At 30.3% G+C, this 19,381-nt stretch overlaps 1 protein-coding gene across 1 annotated transcript; it reads left to right on the plus strand.

The window, feature by feature from the left end:
- Positions 1 to 482: 482 nt before the first annotated feature.
- LOC110274018 (exocyst complex component EXO70B1-like) lies at positions 483 to 2,546 on the plus strand. The gene has a single exon (XM_052251540.1). It carries the CDS (start codon positions 483 to 485, stop codon positions 2,544 to 2,546), a length of 2,064 nt encoding a protein of 687 aa, XP_052107500.1.
- The last annotated feature ends 16,835 nt before the right edge of the window (positions 2,547 to 19,381 follow it).

The following is a 19,381-nucleotide window of genomic DNA, read 5'->3' on the forward strand; positions in this document are numbered from 1 at the left end:
TTATATATATATATATATATAGTGAAAAAATATTATTTTTAAATAATAAGCATAAAAGTTAATTATTTTTTTTTGTGCAACATACTTAATGTATAATCAAATATATATATTTTTTATCTATAAAAATATTGGCCTTCTTAACCGATGGAAACTTTAGTCCTTTACGATCTTTTTATAAAAGTAGTTTAATGTTATAAATTTTTATGTCATAATCTATAATATCATAATTAACATAATTTTAAAAGATTTATATTATCATAATTTTATTACGATAAAAATACTAGTTTTAAAATTAAAAAAAAAAGATTAAATATTCTTAGAAGTTCCTTTGAAAAACATTTCAAGTGAAGTGGAATATGATCACTCTAGGCCTCATCTGGTTTACCGTGTAATGTAATCTCATCCCATCTCAAACAAGAATTTTGAGTCAAAGTGTGAAGTGTTCTACCGCAATTCTCATCACTCAGCGTGAGAAAACAAACATGGCGGGGTCACTCACTAAAATTCAGAGATATCTGAGGCAAGCACATGTATGGAGGTTTGTTGGTCTGGCTTCAACTACAGTTGGATTATCATGTTATGCTCTCAGCTCCTCCTTTAACCATCTCTTTGGAAGGTGGAACTTTCTCAAAATCTTTATCTATATTGTTTCCAGTATCACCATTTGTTTCATGATTTTATTTGCAAAGTCATGGCAATGCTCCACCGCATTGCGATTCAAAGCTCACCTGTCTTTTCTGGTTTTGACAATAACCGCCATCTACTCCTTTTTCTTTGATAAAGATGTCAACGGAAAACCGGATGTTTACGGCCTAATTTCTTGTGCTGCGTTTGCTGTGATGTCACTGAGCTTGTCGAGGCAGAGCCACTTGGGATTTGAAGTGGATTTGTTATATTTCTTCTTGGGAGCTTTGATTGTACAATTCATGAAGATACATTTGTTTTTAGGTATCTTTGGAGTGGGACTCAGCTACTCCCTCATCATTCTCCGTTCTTCTTTAGATTTGGAAAATGAGCATCAGAGGTTGGATGATCAGTATCACTCAGTTGTGCAAGTTGACTCAGATTCACAACAACAACAAAAAGAAGCTGCACAAGTGGATTCAGATTCACAAGAAGTCAACACTGATATTGTCATTATGAAGACACAATTCACCGCTTGTATAAATGCTCTTAAGTTATGTGATAGGGAGCTTATTAATATGCTTTCCAATTATGCAAAAGATAACGTCAAGACCTTCATTGAATCCAACCTTGAGGACCATGTCCCGGTTGACAGCAACATGGTGATTGATGCGCTGCCGTCAAACATTATCGATGACCTTCGAGAAGGAGTGAAGTTCATGGTGGCAAATGGACTTCAGAAGGAGTGTTGCGATTCGTATAGCAGCTGCCGCAGGGAATACTTAGAAAAGTTCATTTCCAGTTCAAACTTGAAACTCCCAAATATTGTGAATGTGGTTGAGGTGGAATCAACTGCTCTTGAATTTCAAGTTAGGAATTGGATTACCACTTCAAATTTAGCAATGAGATTGCTGTTTCCCAACGAAAGAAGACTGTGCGAGCGTATCTTCATGGGGCTCAGCACGGCTACAGATATCGTATTCACCGAAATTTGCAGGGAATTCACGATACATCAATTCAAATTTTCAGGTTGCTTTACATTTGAAGTTTTTCCCATGAGCGTAAGAGTTTTCAAGGCACTGAATGACTTGATTCCAGAGTATGAATCATTGTTTTCCCAGAAATCTTGTGATTCAATTAGAAATGAAGCTATCAGTAATTGGAAGAGACTGGGGAAAGCAACCAAAGGGATATTCATAGAGTTGGAGGATTGGATTTGCAATGATGAAGCCATATCAGATGTTCCTGACGAGCTTTATCCGATCTGCAGAAAAGTGATAGAGTGCCTTAATGTTGTTTTCAAAGCTTGGGTCATCCTTCCCCTTGAGAATTTTTTCGAAGAACACCCCATGGTTGTTCATAGAGAGGGAAGCCCGTCTTCATTCTTTATCCAGTTGATTAGGATAATAGAGCTTCTAGAGAAGCATCTGGAAGTCAGGTTCAAAAGCTGTCCGGACCGTGCTCTGCGCTGCATTACAGCGATGAATAATGTAAGGCACATTGAACAGAATGCAAAGAAATGGAACTGGGATACAAGACCCATGTATAATAGTGGCATAATTAGAAAACTGAGTGCAAAAGTCAGACAAAACCTTGAAGACTACCTAAGAATCTCGTGGGATGATGTTGTTGGGCTTTTGAAGCTGGGAGATAACGAAGCATACTCAGCGGAGTCTATGAAAGAGAATCTCAAATTGTTCAACTTGCACTTTAAGGAAATATGCAGGGTTCAGTCTACATGGTTTGTCCTAGATGAGCAGCTAAGAAAAGAAATAAGAGAGTCCATAGATAATATCTTGTTGCCAATATATGGAGTCTTTATTGGAAAGTTGTATGATGTTCTTGGTTCGCATGCCAATGAGTATATTGAGTACTCAATGCTTGACATTGATGCTCTGCTCAACGATTTGTTTCGTGCATAACTTAAGATATAGTGTGTCAAATTGTAATACAAATGGCCATACTCATAATGGACTTTATTAAAGGGGAGATCATAGTTGTCATGGTTGTTTAATTTACTTGTATATTGATTGTGATTAGAAACGTAGGTAAGCTTTCACCAGATTTTTCACACCTTTGGTCCATGCCTCTTGATTCCTCTGTATTATTGATTGTAGTAATAATGCTTTTTAATCTTTATCTAGTTTTTTTTTTATATATTAAAGGTTAACAGCGAAAACGTGTGCTTTGAATAGAGTATTGTCTGTGAAGTTGAAAGGAACAGAACAAACCTATCTAATTGAGTCGAGAAGACACAGACTTGAGCTGTTGAAGATCAACGCTGAGTCGAGAACTTGCACACAGCAGAAAAATGTCCTTTAGTTAATCTTAACTCTTAAGTTGGCAGAAACTCACTTGCAGTCGACTGCAGGTGAAGTTCTTCTGGATGGCTGACACGTGTTACTATGATTTTAAAAAAATCGGTTTATTTTATATAAATGATTTATTTAAAAAAACTGGTTTGAATTGGACCAAGCAGTTATTTTTATTCCCTTCTTCTTCGTTTCGCACGTAAAATTCGTTTCTTTCAATCCCTTTTCAGAACTAATATGAAACTTTCAATTAGGTATGTTCCTTTTATTTATATTTTTTAATCAAATTTATTATTTCAAATGTATTTCTTAATTTATGTTTTTATTCATTCCTCTGTGAATGATGAAAATGATTTAATAAATACGTACATATTTATGTCATCACACCATTTTGATGTTAGGATCATAAATGTCAAGATAATTCATAGCAATTTCATGTGATGGAAGACAAAAATGTAATTATGGTATAACGTAGACTAGTTGATAGCATGAGCATTGTTGAAATTTTGGCATGATCTCTTTCATATTTGTTATATGTCTCTTTAGTTGGTGATGTTATAGTTTATTGTGATGATATGATGGTAGTTTAATTGTATGAATTAGGTCCTTTTTATTTGGTTGAATTTTTTCTATGACTATCCTATTCTTGATGGCAATGTCAAAATAAATATTTTCATTAGTTGTTCTTTTTTTTCTCTATTTTTGAATCAATTTTATTTTGAAAAAATTTATTAAAAATTTTTGTTGTAGACAAAATTAATAATATTATGTTCAATTATTTAAGGAGACCAACTTAATATTTTGATTAGATACTTTTGTTTTATTGAAAATAAATTCTAATTTTATTAAAAAATAAATTCTAGTTGATAAGTAAAAACACAAAAACGTGCATGACAGTGAAATCATAATTTTTAGATAAGTAAATTATAGTCTTATTATCTTAAAAAAATAATTTATTTATAGAATAATATTGAAAAATTAACAATAATTTGCACGAAAATAGTTTATTAGTAAAATAAAAGTTAATTGATTGATTACCATAAAATTTAATTTAACTATAAATTTGCAATTGAACATATTTTTACAGCTTAATTTAAAAGCAACTGAAAATGTGAGTTATGGGAAACAAAACAAAACTCATCAAGAAAATAGAAACAGGGACAAAAAAAGGACAGATGATATCATTTATGTCATTCCTATAAAAAAACCGTGATTTTTTGTTTTTTTTTTCAGAATACTAAATTTTACTTTTTCAAACGATTTATATACATATATTTGACAAAAATTAAATAAAAAAAGTTTTAGATAAATTTAAATAAAAATTGGTTAATATGAACGAAGAAAAAGAACATATCAAATTCATCTGTTAGGAATTTAGGAATAACACGCAGAAAGAATTTAAATTATTTTAAAAGTAGTTATTTGATTTATTCAAACCGATTTTTTTAAATAAACTATTTGTATAAAATAAATCGGTTTTTTTAAATCATACATAACACGTATCAACGATCCAGAAACAACTTCACCTGCAGTCGACTGCAGGTGAGTTTCCACCTATAAGTTCAAGTACTGCTAAAGAAAGAACAGAACTAAACTATGATGCATGCATGATACTAATACGGACATGAGACATGATACGAGAGACACGCAGATACGTGAATTTAAAATTCTTATAAGGTACAAGATATGTCATATATATAAAATATTTTATATTTTTTAAATAAATTATAATAATATTTTAGTATTTTGTTAAGGAAAAGTCTAGGGAGCAGCAGTTTTATTGAATTTTGGCTAGCATGTAACCAGCAGAAGAAGGTGAGCCATTGGATGAAATCTCACACCAATCTCACACCATCAAATCATCATTGATGGCTAGTTGATGACTAACAATCACAAAAATTGCTGGCCCCTAGCATTGCTCTTTTATTAATATTAAAATATAAATTAATTTTTTTAATTATTTTAACAATCTTTTTTAAATATATAAAGTATTTAAAATATATTTTATTTTAATAATTAATAATATATACTTTTTCTAAATTCACTTTAAAAATACATATTAAGAATAAGATTAGACACACTGACACGTGATAATATTTAAGTGTATTTAAATATGTCTAAATTTTTTTTATTTTTTATTAAGACACACCTAAAAGAATGTCTATACTTCATATGGATCTCACTAGGGAGATAATTGACTATTTGTACAATGTGTACAATGAGATATTGAGTTACAAAATGAACATCCTCCATATTATCTAGAATAATCATCCGAGTACTAGGGATAATAAACATCTTCCCGAAAAATTAACCTAATTTTGAAGTTCACCAAAGATTGAATTATTGATCTTTCAAATCTAGTGTTCTAATACCATGTTATAATACCACTTATCCCAAAAGTTTCAACTGATAGAAAAAGATAACACTAATAATTATATTTCTAATACTCTATAAACCTCCATTGTACATATTGTATAAATATTTTATTGATTACTCGTATTTTTCCACTTCATACGAACTAAATAAATAATAAAAAAAAGTACTTGGTTTAGGTACCAAGTGTTAATGAATTATGACTTATTAAATTTAAGAAACCATTCTTCCAATAGAGTGACGTTGCTTCCAATGCCATACAATAATCTAATTCCATAGTACCAGATGCAGATAACAAAATATGCTAGTACAAATTTCATTACAAAGAAATTAAATAATGATAAGATTTAAAATCTCTTATACAACTATGAGGTATTTTACACGACATCAAATTAAACATTATATTGGAATGTACAGCACAGTGAAATGAATATACCTAAGTACCATATTTGATAACTGGTGTAAGGCAGACAACGTACCACCTAATAGTTCTTATATTGGAACTGCCTTAAATCATATTCAGCGGCAGTTTGAGAAAACAATACTAGAAAAAGGGAAAAGCATTGCGATAATTCTCAAGGCATGTGCTCGATTTGCAGGATCATCCATAAAAATACTGCAGTGGGAAGCAAAACGATTATCTAATGGCTTGCCTACGAGTATCTGATTATGTAATTATAATATCCATACTTTATTAGTTTTAAAATTATTCACTCATATAAATGATATTATTATATTTTTTATTATTCAATTTACTAATAATCATAAGAATATAAGAGAAAATTTTTAAAATAAACACTAAATATTTTTATTCATAGAACGATAATCATTACATAAATATATATACCTTTATATAGGTAAAATTTATCAATAAAATAATTTTTTTAATAACTAATACTTAGTTGTATACATAGGTGGGATAATGAAACTTGTAGAATTTGCTTCAAGTTGTATGTATGTTTTAAATTGCTCACTATTCTATGAGTTGACTTCATTATTCTTCCTATTACTTGTCAAATTTGGTGTCTTGTACTAAAAATTTGTATTAATGTAGTTTTTATAATCTTCTCTTGTATTTATGTAGTTTCTATAGCTTTTAAAATTAGGTTGCAACTTGGTTTCAATTCCAATTGTATTTGATTTTGAATTTTTTTAATGTTCGAGCATATTATATTTACACTATTTTTAAATGTTTTTTATTTAATCATCTAATATTGTCTCCATTAAATCAAATTTGTAAAATTTATCATTCTAAGTATTTTCTTTAACTTGTAAAATAACTCGATTTTCAATGACTTTGTAAATATATCTGCAATTTGTTCTTCAATTGGACAGAATTCAATCACAATTTCTTTCTCATTCACCAATTCTCTAATTTTGTGAAATCGTATGTATGTCAATATAATTCAATCTTCCATGGAACACTAGATCTTTGCAAAATGCAATAGCTGATTTCTTATCACAAATATCATTGTTGGAGTACTTTGTTTCTCGTTTAATTTCTTAAGAATTCTTCTTAATCAAACTGTTTATGTTGCACAACTTGCTGCTGCTATATATTCTACTTCTGCTGTAGAGAGTGCTACTACTGGTTATTTCTTTGACGACCATAAAATTGCACCACAACCAAGATCAAATGCAAATTCCGAAACACTTTTTCTTGTTTCTATATCTCCAACCCAATCACTATCAGTGTAACCTACAAGATTCACTTCATTAGTATTTTCATAATAAATGCCATAATTTAAAGTATCTTTGATATATCGAAGAATCCATTTTACAGTTTACAAATGGTTGGTATAAGGCTCTTCCATGAATCTGCTAAGCAAACCAATTCCAAACACAATATCTGGTTTAGTTGTAGTGAAGTACCTCAGACTTCCAATCAAGCTTTTGTAATATGTAGGATTTACTGCTATTTCTTTATCTTCTCTCAGCAACTTGAACTTCTCTTCGACCTGAGTAGGAACTGGTTTTGAGTGCTCCATTTGAAATTTTTTCAAAATATCATTTGCATATTTCTTCTGAGAAATAAAAATTCTATCATCTTTTTGAACTACTTCAACACCAAGAAAGTAAGACATCAAGTCCATATCCATAATTTCAAAGTGCTTTATGATAGTCTCCCTAAATTTTGCAATTATCTTCAAATTGTTGCAAGTAAAGATTAAATCGTCAATATAAAGACACATGAACAAGATATCTCCAAGTTCAACAAATTTGGTATAAAGCGTATGCTCAAATGGACATCTTTTGAAACCATTCTGAGTGAAATAAGAACCAATCTTCTTGTACCACGCTCTTAGAGCTTGCTTTAACCCGTATAGAGCTTTCTTCAACCTGTAAACTTTATTTTCTTCTCCAGGAATTTCATATCCTCTAGGTTTCTCAACATACACTTCTTCTTCTAAAGTGCCATTTAAAAATGTCGACTTAACATCCATTTGATGTATCTTTTACTTATTTTGAGCTGAGACTGAAATAATCATACGAATAGTGTCTAATCTAGCAACAGGAGCAAATACTTCAAAGTAATCGATACCTACCTTTTGTTTGTATCCTTTAACAACTAATCTTGCTTTAAAACGATCAACTTCACCGTTGGGTTTATACTTAGTTTTGTAAATCCACTTTACTCTAATCGGCTTCTTATCTGCTAGTAAATCTGTCAGCTCTCATGTGTCATTCTTTTCAATGGTAAGAATCTCCTCATCCATTGCTTTCTCACAATTGTTGTCTCTAGAGGCTTCTTCAAAATTCAACATGTCACAATCTGAAAATAGAACAAATTTATGATTTCTTCATCGAACAGATCGTTGTCATTGTCAACTTCATAATCTGCTAATCTAGCAAGTAGTCTCCACACTCTTTGAGGCCTTCTATATGATTCTGGTTATTCGGTTGTGTCCAATTGTCTTTCTTCTTCATCATCACATATATTTGAAATTACAATCGGCTGCTTTTCTGTCATTGTATTCCAGTTTCACATGCCTTTCTCGTCAATTGTCACGTCTCTGATGATGATTACCTTCTTTGATTCTAGATTATACAGGTTGTATGCTTTTGAGTCTGTGCTATAGTCGATAAAGATACTTCTCGCCTTTGTCATCTAACTTCTTTTTTAATTGATCTGGTATGTGGGCATAAGCGATATACTCAAATACTCTGAAATGATGAATAGAAGATCGCTTTCCACTCCAAGCTTCCTCTGGAGTTTTATCACGAATACTTTTTGTCGGACACTTGTTTAAAATATGAACTGTTGTTTTCGATTGCTTCTGTCCAAAGCTCTTTAGGCATTTGTTTTGACTTGAGGATGCATCTGACCATATCCATGATGGTTCTATTCTTTATTTCAGCAACCTAATTTTGTTGAGAAGTATATCTAGTTGCTAGTTGGTGTTGAATTTTGTGTTGTTTAAAGTATTCTGAGCATGCAAGATATTATGTTCCTCTATCTGTTCTGAGGATTTTGATTTTACAGTCATTTTATTTCTTAACAAACGCCTTGAATATCTTAAATACATCACATACTTCTGATTTCTATTTCAGAAAGTATACCCATGTATATCTACCAAAATCATCAATAAAGTGATAAAGTACCTACTACCACTGTTGTTTGAACTTTCTGCAGAACAAAAATTTGAATGCACAATTTCAAGTAATCTTTCGATTCTCCATGACTTTTCTATTGGGAATGGATCTCTGTGCTTCTTTCTTAATTGACAAATCTCACAAACATCATTGGGAATATGAACTCATGATAGACCAAAAAAAAATGTGCAAATCACATATGCCACAACTAGTTATCAAGTATCACAGAACTCATGCAAGAGGGATTAACATGTTGAATTTTTAATGGAAGCATTATGTTTGAAGTCATCTTTACTTTATCTATGTACATTCCATTGTTGTCAAACACAGTGTAATATTTAATATAAGTTATCATCTTATATCATTTCTCAGATAATTGCCCCATATTTAGTAAATTGTAATTAAGTTCAAAGCATAGAAAACATAAGAATTATAACTTCGAGAACCATCCTTCAATCTAATTGGTATGTACCTTTTTTTCTTTGATAAGAATCTTTGTACTATTACCAAACTTCAATAATAGTTTAACTGAATCATGAAGAAAATAAGGCTCATCTTTAAAACGCTCCTTGTTAAGTATGGAGTGCTGCACACCTTGTTAATTTGTTAAATCTAAACTCTTCATTTATTATATTTTATTTAAATAGTTTAGGTTTAAAAAGATAACCTGTTAATTAGGTTAACCATGTTTTTTTATAAATTTTAAATTTTTTTATAAATTTTAGATATTGGGCTGAAGTCTAAAATAAAAAAAATAGTATATAAATATTAAAAATAACATATTTGTATAATAAAAAAATTACAGAGCTTCAGAATTAAAATAAAGAATACATGAAAAATAAGTTGAAAATTCATGTACTAAATTCAGAAAAAAAAGATATATTAAAATCTTAAAAAAAATAATATTAAATATATATTATGTATATAATATTAAATATAAACACAACAATAAAAAAATTTATGTTATATAAATTTAACTAATACATATATACAAATAAAAATTTCTCTTAACTTTATATTTGTAATATTTTATACAATTAGTTTTAAAGTTTAATTATTTTTTGAATAAATTAATAAAAAAGTAATACAAATAATTATTTAAATATAATTATAATTTAATTTTTTATTTTATTACGTACACGTTGAGAATAATTTGAAATAAAAGATAATGGACTTATTATAACTGCCATGTATTGTATATGCTTTTACTGCGTCGTCATCTGAGAATTATGGCGTTTTCATGGAGACCAGATTTTTCTACAGAATCAGTTGTGTTTGGAGTTAGCCAACCAGCAGCGGGCGACAGACATGCTTCTTCCTATTCTGTGGCAGAGATTTTCCAGGCTTTGAAGGTCATTCATGGCAGAGGTGGAAGGGAATGGGCTCAAGAGCATCAAAATCTGTAGCTAGCCAGACGATAGTGGAAGCACTGCCAGCAAACAAAATAGTGAAGATGCTTGAAGCATAGCATCGACAATTACAAAGTAATGGAAGAATTCGATCAAAGTTTTTCTAAGTACTTTTGTAGTGTAAAGATCGTCTTGTATTAAATAAAGGGAATTAGTTTTTTTTGCCGTATCAATTTGTTTATTCAGCCCATGACAGAAAAAAAAGAAAAAAATAAATAAATTTAATTTACCTAATAACTTTTGATAATAGGTTAACTTGTAAAGAGTGCTGCACTCTCTACTTTTCTTATTTTTATCTTTAGCACATGAATTATTTGTAAAAAATAAAGTCTGAGTATCCGGATTATCATCAGTATTTTGATGTTGATTTTCTACAACGTGTACTTGATTATTATTCATCATTTTGAATCTGTAATCTACTGCTTTGTATTCATACTTTCCACAATAAAAGCAGTTGAAATTGGTTCTTTCTTGATAAAAGTTTCCTCGACCTCTTCTTCGGTTGACATGCCTGAAATTCGTTCCACCTCTTCCTTGATTCGGTGGTGTAAAATTATTATAACTTCCTTGATTGTAATTGCCATGACCTCTACCTCTGAAACTTTCTCTACCTCTATTTTGAAAATTGAAACCACGACTTCATCCTTTTTGTGTACGGCTTAATTCTGTAATATTGTTTAAATTCATTCAACTTTTCAGGGCTTCCTCGATTGATTTTTCTGACTTCTCCAATATTCTACTGATATGACTTTCCATGGTTCTTTGAAACTCTATAATCGATATAGTATCCATATCGTGGGACTCTAGTATCATAGTCACCACATGGTCATACTTGATAGGCATGGTGCGAAGAATTTTTTCCACCACTTTACTATTGGGTATATCTTTTCCATAGACTCTCATCTTATTAACAAAATCTATAACACGAGTAAAATATTGCTCAATAGTTTCTGAGCTAGACATCTCGTACCTTTCATATTCTCTTCTAAAAGACTGTAGTTTTGCTTTCTGAGCTTTATCTACGCCTTTGTATGACAGCTTCAACGTGTTCCATTCCTTTTTTTTTACACTTTTGGCATTTGCTATTTTGCCAAACACCGTATAATCTACACCTTGATGAATTTGAGATAGCGTCAATTGATCTATCTTCTGTTGGACAGCATATAGTCCTTCTTGTAAATCTGGTTTAATGAAATTCTACAAGTTCTAAGTTTTCAAATGGGTAGACATCAAAGTTTCCCAATAACTATAATCAAATTTTTTATCTAACTTAGGATCGGACCATACGATATTGAAAGTGTTTGTTATAGTGACTCTATAAATAAACAATTATGTGAGAATTCTCTTACACCTCACAATAAATTCTCAAACATCAAGCGCTAAATTAATCAGTTCTAATACCAAATGTAATTATAATACTCACACTTTATTGATCTCAAAATTACTCACTCACATAAATAATACTACTATATTTTTCATCATTCAAACTTACTAACAATCATAAGAATATAAGAGAAAATTTTTAGAATAGACACTAAACATTTTATTCATAGAGAGATAATTATTACATAAACATATATGCCTTTATATAAGCAAAATTTTTTAATAAAATAATAATTAAGATAAAATTAAATAATAATTAAGATAAAATTATGTTAACCTGTCATACTTGCGAGAAATTAAAATCCAAGTAGTTCTTTTGAACAAGAAATGAGATGGCTTTAATAGTAATTAGAGCATTACACATTTACCCTACTAGACCTGTTATTTTCACCTAACAAGTTCCATTGATTAAGAAAGGAGCATATAATAATTGCCAGGTGATTTAATCTTTTCATTTGAAATGATCATCTAATTAATTCTTCTAAATAAAAAATTTACTTTAATCATAAAGACTGTGTTTGCATTACGTATAAGTATGGAAAACTAAGATAAAGAATACGAGATATANAAAAGATATAATTAATATTTTACTTTTTTATTTTTATTAATTTTTTATGATTTTTTTTTGAATTTTGTGAAAAGAAAATCAGAAGTGATAAATAATTATTAAAATAGAGTAAATAAGATAAAATAAAATGAAATTGCAGTAGAATAAAAGAGATTAACTTAAATATTAAATATGAGAGTAGTCTCTCCCAAAGAAACATTGTATGGTAGTTTAAATTTGTTTTCCAAATAATAATATTCTTTTTAGGGATTTACCATTAAAGTCTTAATTAAAATATAGGAAACATTTTAAGTATACCGGAAGTATTGGTACACCAGTTGTTTTAACCGTTGATCTGAATTATAAAATATATATATAATATATATTAATTAAAATTAATGATTAAAATAACTGATCCACCGGTGTTCCCCGGTGCACTTGAAATGTTTCCTAAAATATAATTGTCATAAATTTTTTTATTATTATTTCCCGATAAATTACAAGAAGAAAGAGAACAGTTATCAGCTAAAAATATTAAAACAATTAATCCGATCCTCTTAATTAGATTCAAACAACTAATCCTAATTATTAGAACAGTTATCAGCTAAAAGTATTAAAATATTATATTAATCACTAACATTCTAATATTTAATACATGGCCTACAAAAATTGTACTTTATAATATGACATACTTTATTTTATTTATTTCTTTTTTAATTTCAATGCATATTATTTTTTTCATTTGAGGTAAGTATTGTTCTTATTTCTAAAGTTTAGGGTCAAAATTAAATTCGTTCCCAATATTATTTTGGATTTAAAATCGTTTCCGTTTTATTTGGTATCAAAATCGTCCTTTTGACTTTTTACGGATAAAAATACCCTTCACCACCACCATCTTCCTTATTCCCACTAAATACCAATAATCAGATTCAAGAACACCAACAATAACACATTATTCAAATTCAGAAACTAACAACATCAAATTCAACAACAAAAATCAATGCACAATAACAGAATCAGAAGCAGAAGTAGAAGCAAAGTAGAAACAAAGAAGAAACAAAAACAGACACAAACGCAAAAGAAGAAGAAGAAGCAGATGCAGAAGTAGAATAAAAAACAAAATCAAAAGTAGAAGAAGAGGCAAAGTAAAAGCAAAGTAGAAACAAAACAGAAGCAAAAACAGACACAAACGCAAAAACAGAAGAAGAAGCAGATGTAGATGTAGATGCAGAAGCAAAATCGAAAGCGGAAGCAGAAGAAGAAGCCGAATTGACGAGGTGCAGCGGCGAGGACGGCGAGGTCGGTAGCAGCGGCGGCAGTGATGGCAGTGGCGGAGTGCAACTCCCTAGCTCGTGTCTCCTCTCTCCTTCGTGAGCTCTCTCCTCCTCTGGTTTTGATTTCTGATAGCGACGGCAACTCTAAACTTCGCTAGCGTCGGCGCCGTCCATCTTCCCCCTCTTCTTTTTTCCCCTCCTCTCCCCTCCCCCCTTTTCCTTTCTCCTCCGTTGTTCTTTCTTTTTTCTTTAATTTTATAATTTTTTATTAGAGTAGGAGTAATTTAGTAATAAAATTAATAAAATTAAAAATTTTATTAAAAAAAATTATTTTAATATTAAATAAAACGTTTTGGAAAATTTTAAATATAAAATAACGTTGAGGACGAATTTGATTTTGACCCTAAACCTTAAGAACCAAAAATTCAAAACAATACTTACCCTTTTTTATCTTCATAACCTTTTCTAAAAAAATGTTTAACTTATTTTCAAATTCTTATCAGTTTTCATTTTTTTTCTTTTTGATTCATTTTGATACCTAACTTCTTTTTTAGAGTCAGTGATAATATAATTTTTTCATGACAATTATCAATATTTAGAACAAAAACTTATTCATATATATATATATATATATATATAACAGTATAATACTATTCTATTTTTGTTGTCCAACCCAAAGTCTTTTTTACGTCCGAGCTTATTCCAAATAACATTTTTATTTCTTTTATATTTATCTATTTTCAATTTAAAACGTGCATAAGACCATAAACATTATAAACCGGTCTACTTCAACTATATTGTGTCAAATAAACTAAATTAAGAAAATTTTTACTAGCCTATTTAAGTGGCGTATGTTATATTGAGATTTATTGAATGCGTGTTATAATTTTAAAGAAGCCATATCACCATTTAAAGAAAAAGATGTTTAATTTTTACCATCAGCTTGTGAATAGTGCCCTTAATTAAAACCTAAATAAAAAGGATTGAGTTATAGTGCATAGTGAAACAAAAACCCAAGTCTAAACATGTGTCTTAGGGAGTCAACAAGAATGGATAACGGCAATTATTGCTTTGAAAAGTAAATTCATAATTATAACAAATAATATGGTAGTTAGCAAATTAAATATTTGAAAATGTGGAAATAAAAAAAATGAAGCAAGTAATAGAACATACAGTCATTAGTCGCACCCCATTCTTATCACATAGGACATGCATGGTGGTTATTACTTCGTTGTAGCCCAGTCTTACAAAATAACCCCTCAAGTACACACTACATCAGCTTAATTAATTCAAGAGCTTAGTTTTGTTTGGTTAGAAAATTGCAGAATGCAATCAGCGAATATTATAGACATAGAGGTAACAAATAACTCTTGTAGTTTCTCCAAACTTAAATCTTTTGTTTTCATTCTTGTTCATTTATTTTTTTTTCCTTTATCATTTCTTGTTTTCATAAATATAAAAAAATAATAAATAAATAACGTGTAATTGACAATACGTAAAGAAGTTTACATCTTTGAAATGTATTGGCTTTGGAATGAGATAAATGAAATTTTTTTTTAGAACTCTGCTAGGGAGACAATAAAAAATCTTAACAATGTGTACAATAATTTTTGAATTTGACCTAAATACATATAAAAAATAAAAAACATTCCAAAAATTACTTAAATAAAAAACCCACTCAATTATTCTAAAAAAAATAATTATCTCAAATCTTAATTTATCAAAACATTTTACTCCAATATCTTTTTCTCTCACAATCGACTACCACTCCCGACCTACCTTTATCAATAATCATCCCACTTCACTGTTGTTGCTTGGTTTGCCACACGTCACCACCGACGTTGTTTATCCATAGTGAAAATAACCATCTACGCAAAGATAAAAATGATCATACATACTTAATAAATTGAACATCTAACATATTTTAATTATATATAACTAAATCCAATCCAATCAAAATAATCATCCACATAACAATTAAAATAACCATCTAGATATCTACTAAAATAACCATCCTATAATATGCTCAGTTATGATTTCACGAATATAGTTTTCAGCCGTTCTTGACACTATTTTCCCGATATTTTTGCCGGGACCTTTGCAAATTTCAAGAAATTTGATTTCATTGTAATCCTACCAAAAATATATATAGTCATTTTAATTCAAATGATACATGGAACAAATGGTATTGTTTAAACAAATTGAAAATACAAAAAATGAACACAACGAACATCCTCAAAAGTTAAAACAGATAAAATCATATATGATACTTACAAACATATTGATAATCCAAGTAAGATGAGAAAGCTGGTCGAGGAAAGAGAGAGACGACGACCGTATGAAAAGAGAGAAATGGCGGTGGTTGAAAACGACTTCGACATTGGCTTTCAGCGCGGGGGAGAGACGAGCCTGGCATAATAAAAGCGCGACGAGGAGGTAGGACTTGCCGTCCGAGATTATAGCTGTCGGGAGAGTAGCGCGAAAACAGTGGCAAAAGGGCGAAGCGGGTCGACTCACCGGCAGAAGTGGAGGCGGTATCGGTGAGAGGCTGCGGCGGCGTCGATATGGCCGTGGGGAGTGCAGCGGTGCAATGTGAGAACCAGAGAAGATGACGGCGAGTTTTAGAGGAGGTTATGGTGAAATTAGGAATAACTGTACATAGTGTGAATGAGTTTAAATGCTAATCTTAATTTTTCAAATTTTAAAATTTGAAATTAAATAATTAATTAATAATCTAATTTTTTATTTTAATTTTATTTTTCTTTTTTAATTCTATTGTATATATTGTATACTAAAATCATTGTCTTTTCATACTTTCTCTTTTTTTTTATGTTAATTTTAAAAGTTCAAGTTGTGTTTTTAATGAATGGATTACACATCTTTATCTTTTATTTTAGATTATCTTTTATTATAAGTTATGTTTATTATTTTGTGTTATTTTTTGGAGAATTTATTTAAAAAAAATTCATTAATATCCACATATAACCATATAGGCCAGTCTCTTCAGCAAGGATCAATAAATACTTAAATAGAGATTTGTGATAAGAATAAAAGGTGAATTTTAGCTGGCTAATTGAGGTTAATGATGCACCTGTTACCTCTGACACAAGTTGATGCTATGTCGTCTGATTTTTGTAGGAATTAAAAAAAATCCTTTTACTTATTTTAATTTATTTAATGTCTGTCCCACTCTACCTAATGAAGTGGTCCTAAGGCGGTATCGGTGGAAGGCTACGGCGGCGTCGATATGGCCGGCGGAAAGTGCAGCGGTGCAATGTGGGAACCAGAGAAGATGACGGCAAATTTTAGAGGAGGTTATGGTGAAATTAGGAATAACTGTACATAGTGTGAATGAGTTTAAATACTAATCCTAATTTTTCAAGTTTTAAAATTTGAAATTAAATAATTAATTAATGATCTAATTTTTTATTTTTATTTTATTTTTCTTTTTTAATTCTATTGTACACATTGTATACTAAAATCATTGTTTTCTCATACTTTTTCTTTTTTTTTTATGTTGTTTTAAAAGTTCAAGTTGTGTTTCTAATGAATGGATTACACATCTTTATCTTTTATTTTAGATTATATTTTATTATATTAAGTTATGTTTATTATTTTGTGTTATTTTTTGGAGAATTTATTTAAAAAAAATTCATTAATATCCACATATAACCATATAGGCCAGTCTCTTCAGCAAGGATCAATAAATACTTAAATAGAGATTTGTGATAAAAATAAAAGGTGAATTTTAGCCGGCTAATTGAGGTTAATGATGAACCTGTTATCTCTGACATAAGTTGATGCTATGTCGTCTGGTTTTTGTAGGAATTAAAAAAAACCTTTTACTTATTATAATTTATTTAATGTCTGTCCCACTCTACCTAATAAAGTGGTCCTGAAACTTCACCCCACCCCAGTTAATGGTGGGCTGACAAGCCAAACCCGTGAAATTTTTTTATTATTATTAAATATTAAATAATATACATAATTTCACAACTATTTTAATAAATTTATAATTTTTAAAGATAAAAAAATTATAATTTCTAAATTCATAAAAATTAAAGTCTTTATAATTATAAATATGTAATAAACATAATAATAAATCCTAAACCCAATCATCAATCATATTGAATGATTTATCCCTATCAACTACATAAGAAGCAAATATATTTCTAGCGACTCCTAAATCAATATTAAGTGAACCCATTTTATTTTGTAATTCTGCTATAGTTTGACTAATATCTTCATGCTTAATTTGAGTACAACTATCAAGATGTCATTTTAGAGTAGATGTGTCATATCGCTTACCGCCAGCTTTAAACAGCTTCTTGCATCCTTTACACTTAGAACATTCTACTCCATCCTTATCTGGATTGAGTTTTTGAAGAAATTTCAAACATCAGATGTTGTTGGTCTGGCCCTTTTCGAACTAGGCTCATCAACCTCGATCTGAGCAGTCTCAGAATCAACTCCAGCAGTAACAAGATTATTTTAGAATTCATATTTTCTGAAATAAACCCAAATGTTAAAACAAGTATTATACATTTTGATTTAGTCAAAATCATTATCAAACAAAACAAAACACAGTAAATAATAAAAAATCTGCATCAGATTTTAGATTTGTCAAAACAGTAAAATTTAATCAAAATAAACAAACATAAACTTATCTATAACTCTGATCTGATACAAACCTAAACTTATGCTAATGTTCAATTTAGTCAAGCACACTATTTTGTAAAAAAATAAAAAATTCAAAACGTTAACAAAAAAACCAAGATACTAAAAATCCAGAATAACAGCGGCAACGACTAGGACAGAAGAGGCAAGGAGCAGCGACGACGGCCAGACGACAAACACAGAGAGGACAGAGGAGCAGCGCCTATGGCCAGGAGCCCAGGACCGACGAGCAACAGCGACGATGGCTAGACGGAGCAGCAGCGGTGGCTAAGACCCAAGAGGACCGAAGAGCGACAATGGGAGCAGCATATGATGAGGAGCGCCGTGACTGTGGTTTCGGACTGTTGTGTGTGACTGTGCGAGACTGCGAACATTAGCGTGATTGTGTCTGTATGAGCGTGAGTGTGAGAGAAGAGCAACGGGCCAACGGCGCTGACGATAGCAACGACAACGGCACCGTGACTTGTAAGTGTGAGTGAGTGAGTTTGATGGAGTAAGGGAAAGTCAATTAGGGTGGGTAGGGTTTTTATTCAGTCGGGTTGAGGTTGGAAAAGTTGGGATTTGGGCAAAAAAATTTGCAAAAAATACCCATGGCAAAAAAAAAAATACTGAGCCCTCCGGGGAAGGTCGTCCTGCCTTGCCAAAGCCCACGGTTTAAGCAGTGCAGGTTAGGCGAGCTTTTGATGTGCGACAGTCTCAATTTTTCAATCCGACCTATTTTCTTTAGTGGGTTACACGGGCCGGCTCGGAGAGTTTAGTCTTGTTTGTCACCCTTATATATGATACAAAAGTAGTACATTGAATCAATTAGATTCGATTTACATGTATATGATGCACATGTGAGGTAATAAATCGATTCAATTAGATTCGATTTACATAGATTTAGTGTAAATTGAGTTTAATAGCTTTGATTTATATAAATTTAGTGTAAAAATAAGACATATATATATAAGTTATTTTGTTTGAATACTTTTGTATAATATTGATCTCTGTTTAATTTGTTTGTTTGAATTACCTGAATTTTGTATTATCAAATGTCTTTTTTGTGTTTTATTAAGGAATGTGTGAAACGGATAGAATAACACTTTGCCTTGACTTTGTAGAAATAGAAACATAATTGTCATGCTAAAATTTTTATTCTTCAGCATTTATAAAAATAAATAAATAACGCTGACTTTTCTATTTTCC

The sequence above is a fragment of the Arachis duranensis genome, chromosome 7 (assembly GCF_000817695.3).
Source record: "Arachis duranensis cultivar V14167 chromosome 7, aradu.V14167.gnm2.J7QH, whole genome shotgun sequence".
NCBI classification, from domain to species: domain Eukaryota; kingdom Viridiplantae; phylum Streptophyta; class Magnoliopsida; order Fabales; family Fabaceae; genus Arachis; species Arachis duranensis.

Coding starts and splice junctions, on each gene's coding strand:
- LOC110274018 (XM_052251540.1), top strand. CDS start 483: ATGGCGGGGTCACTCACTAAAATTCAGAGATATCTGAGGCAAGCACAT.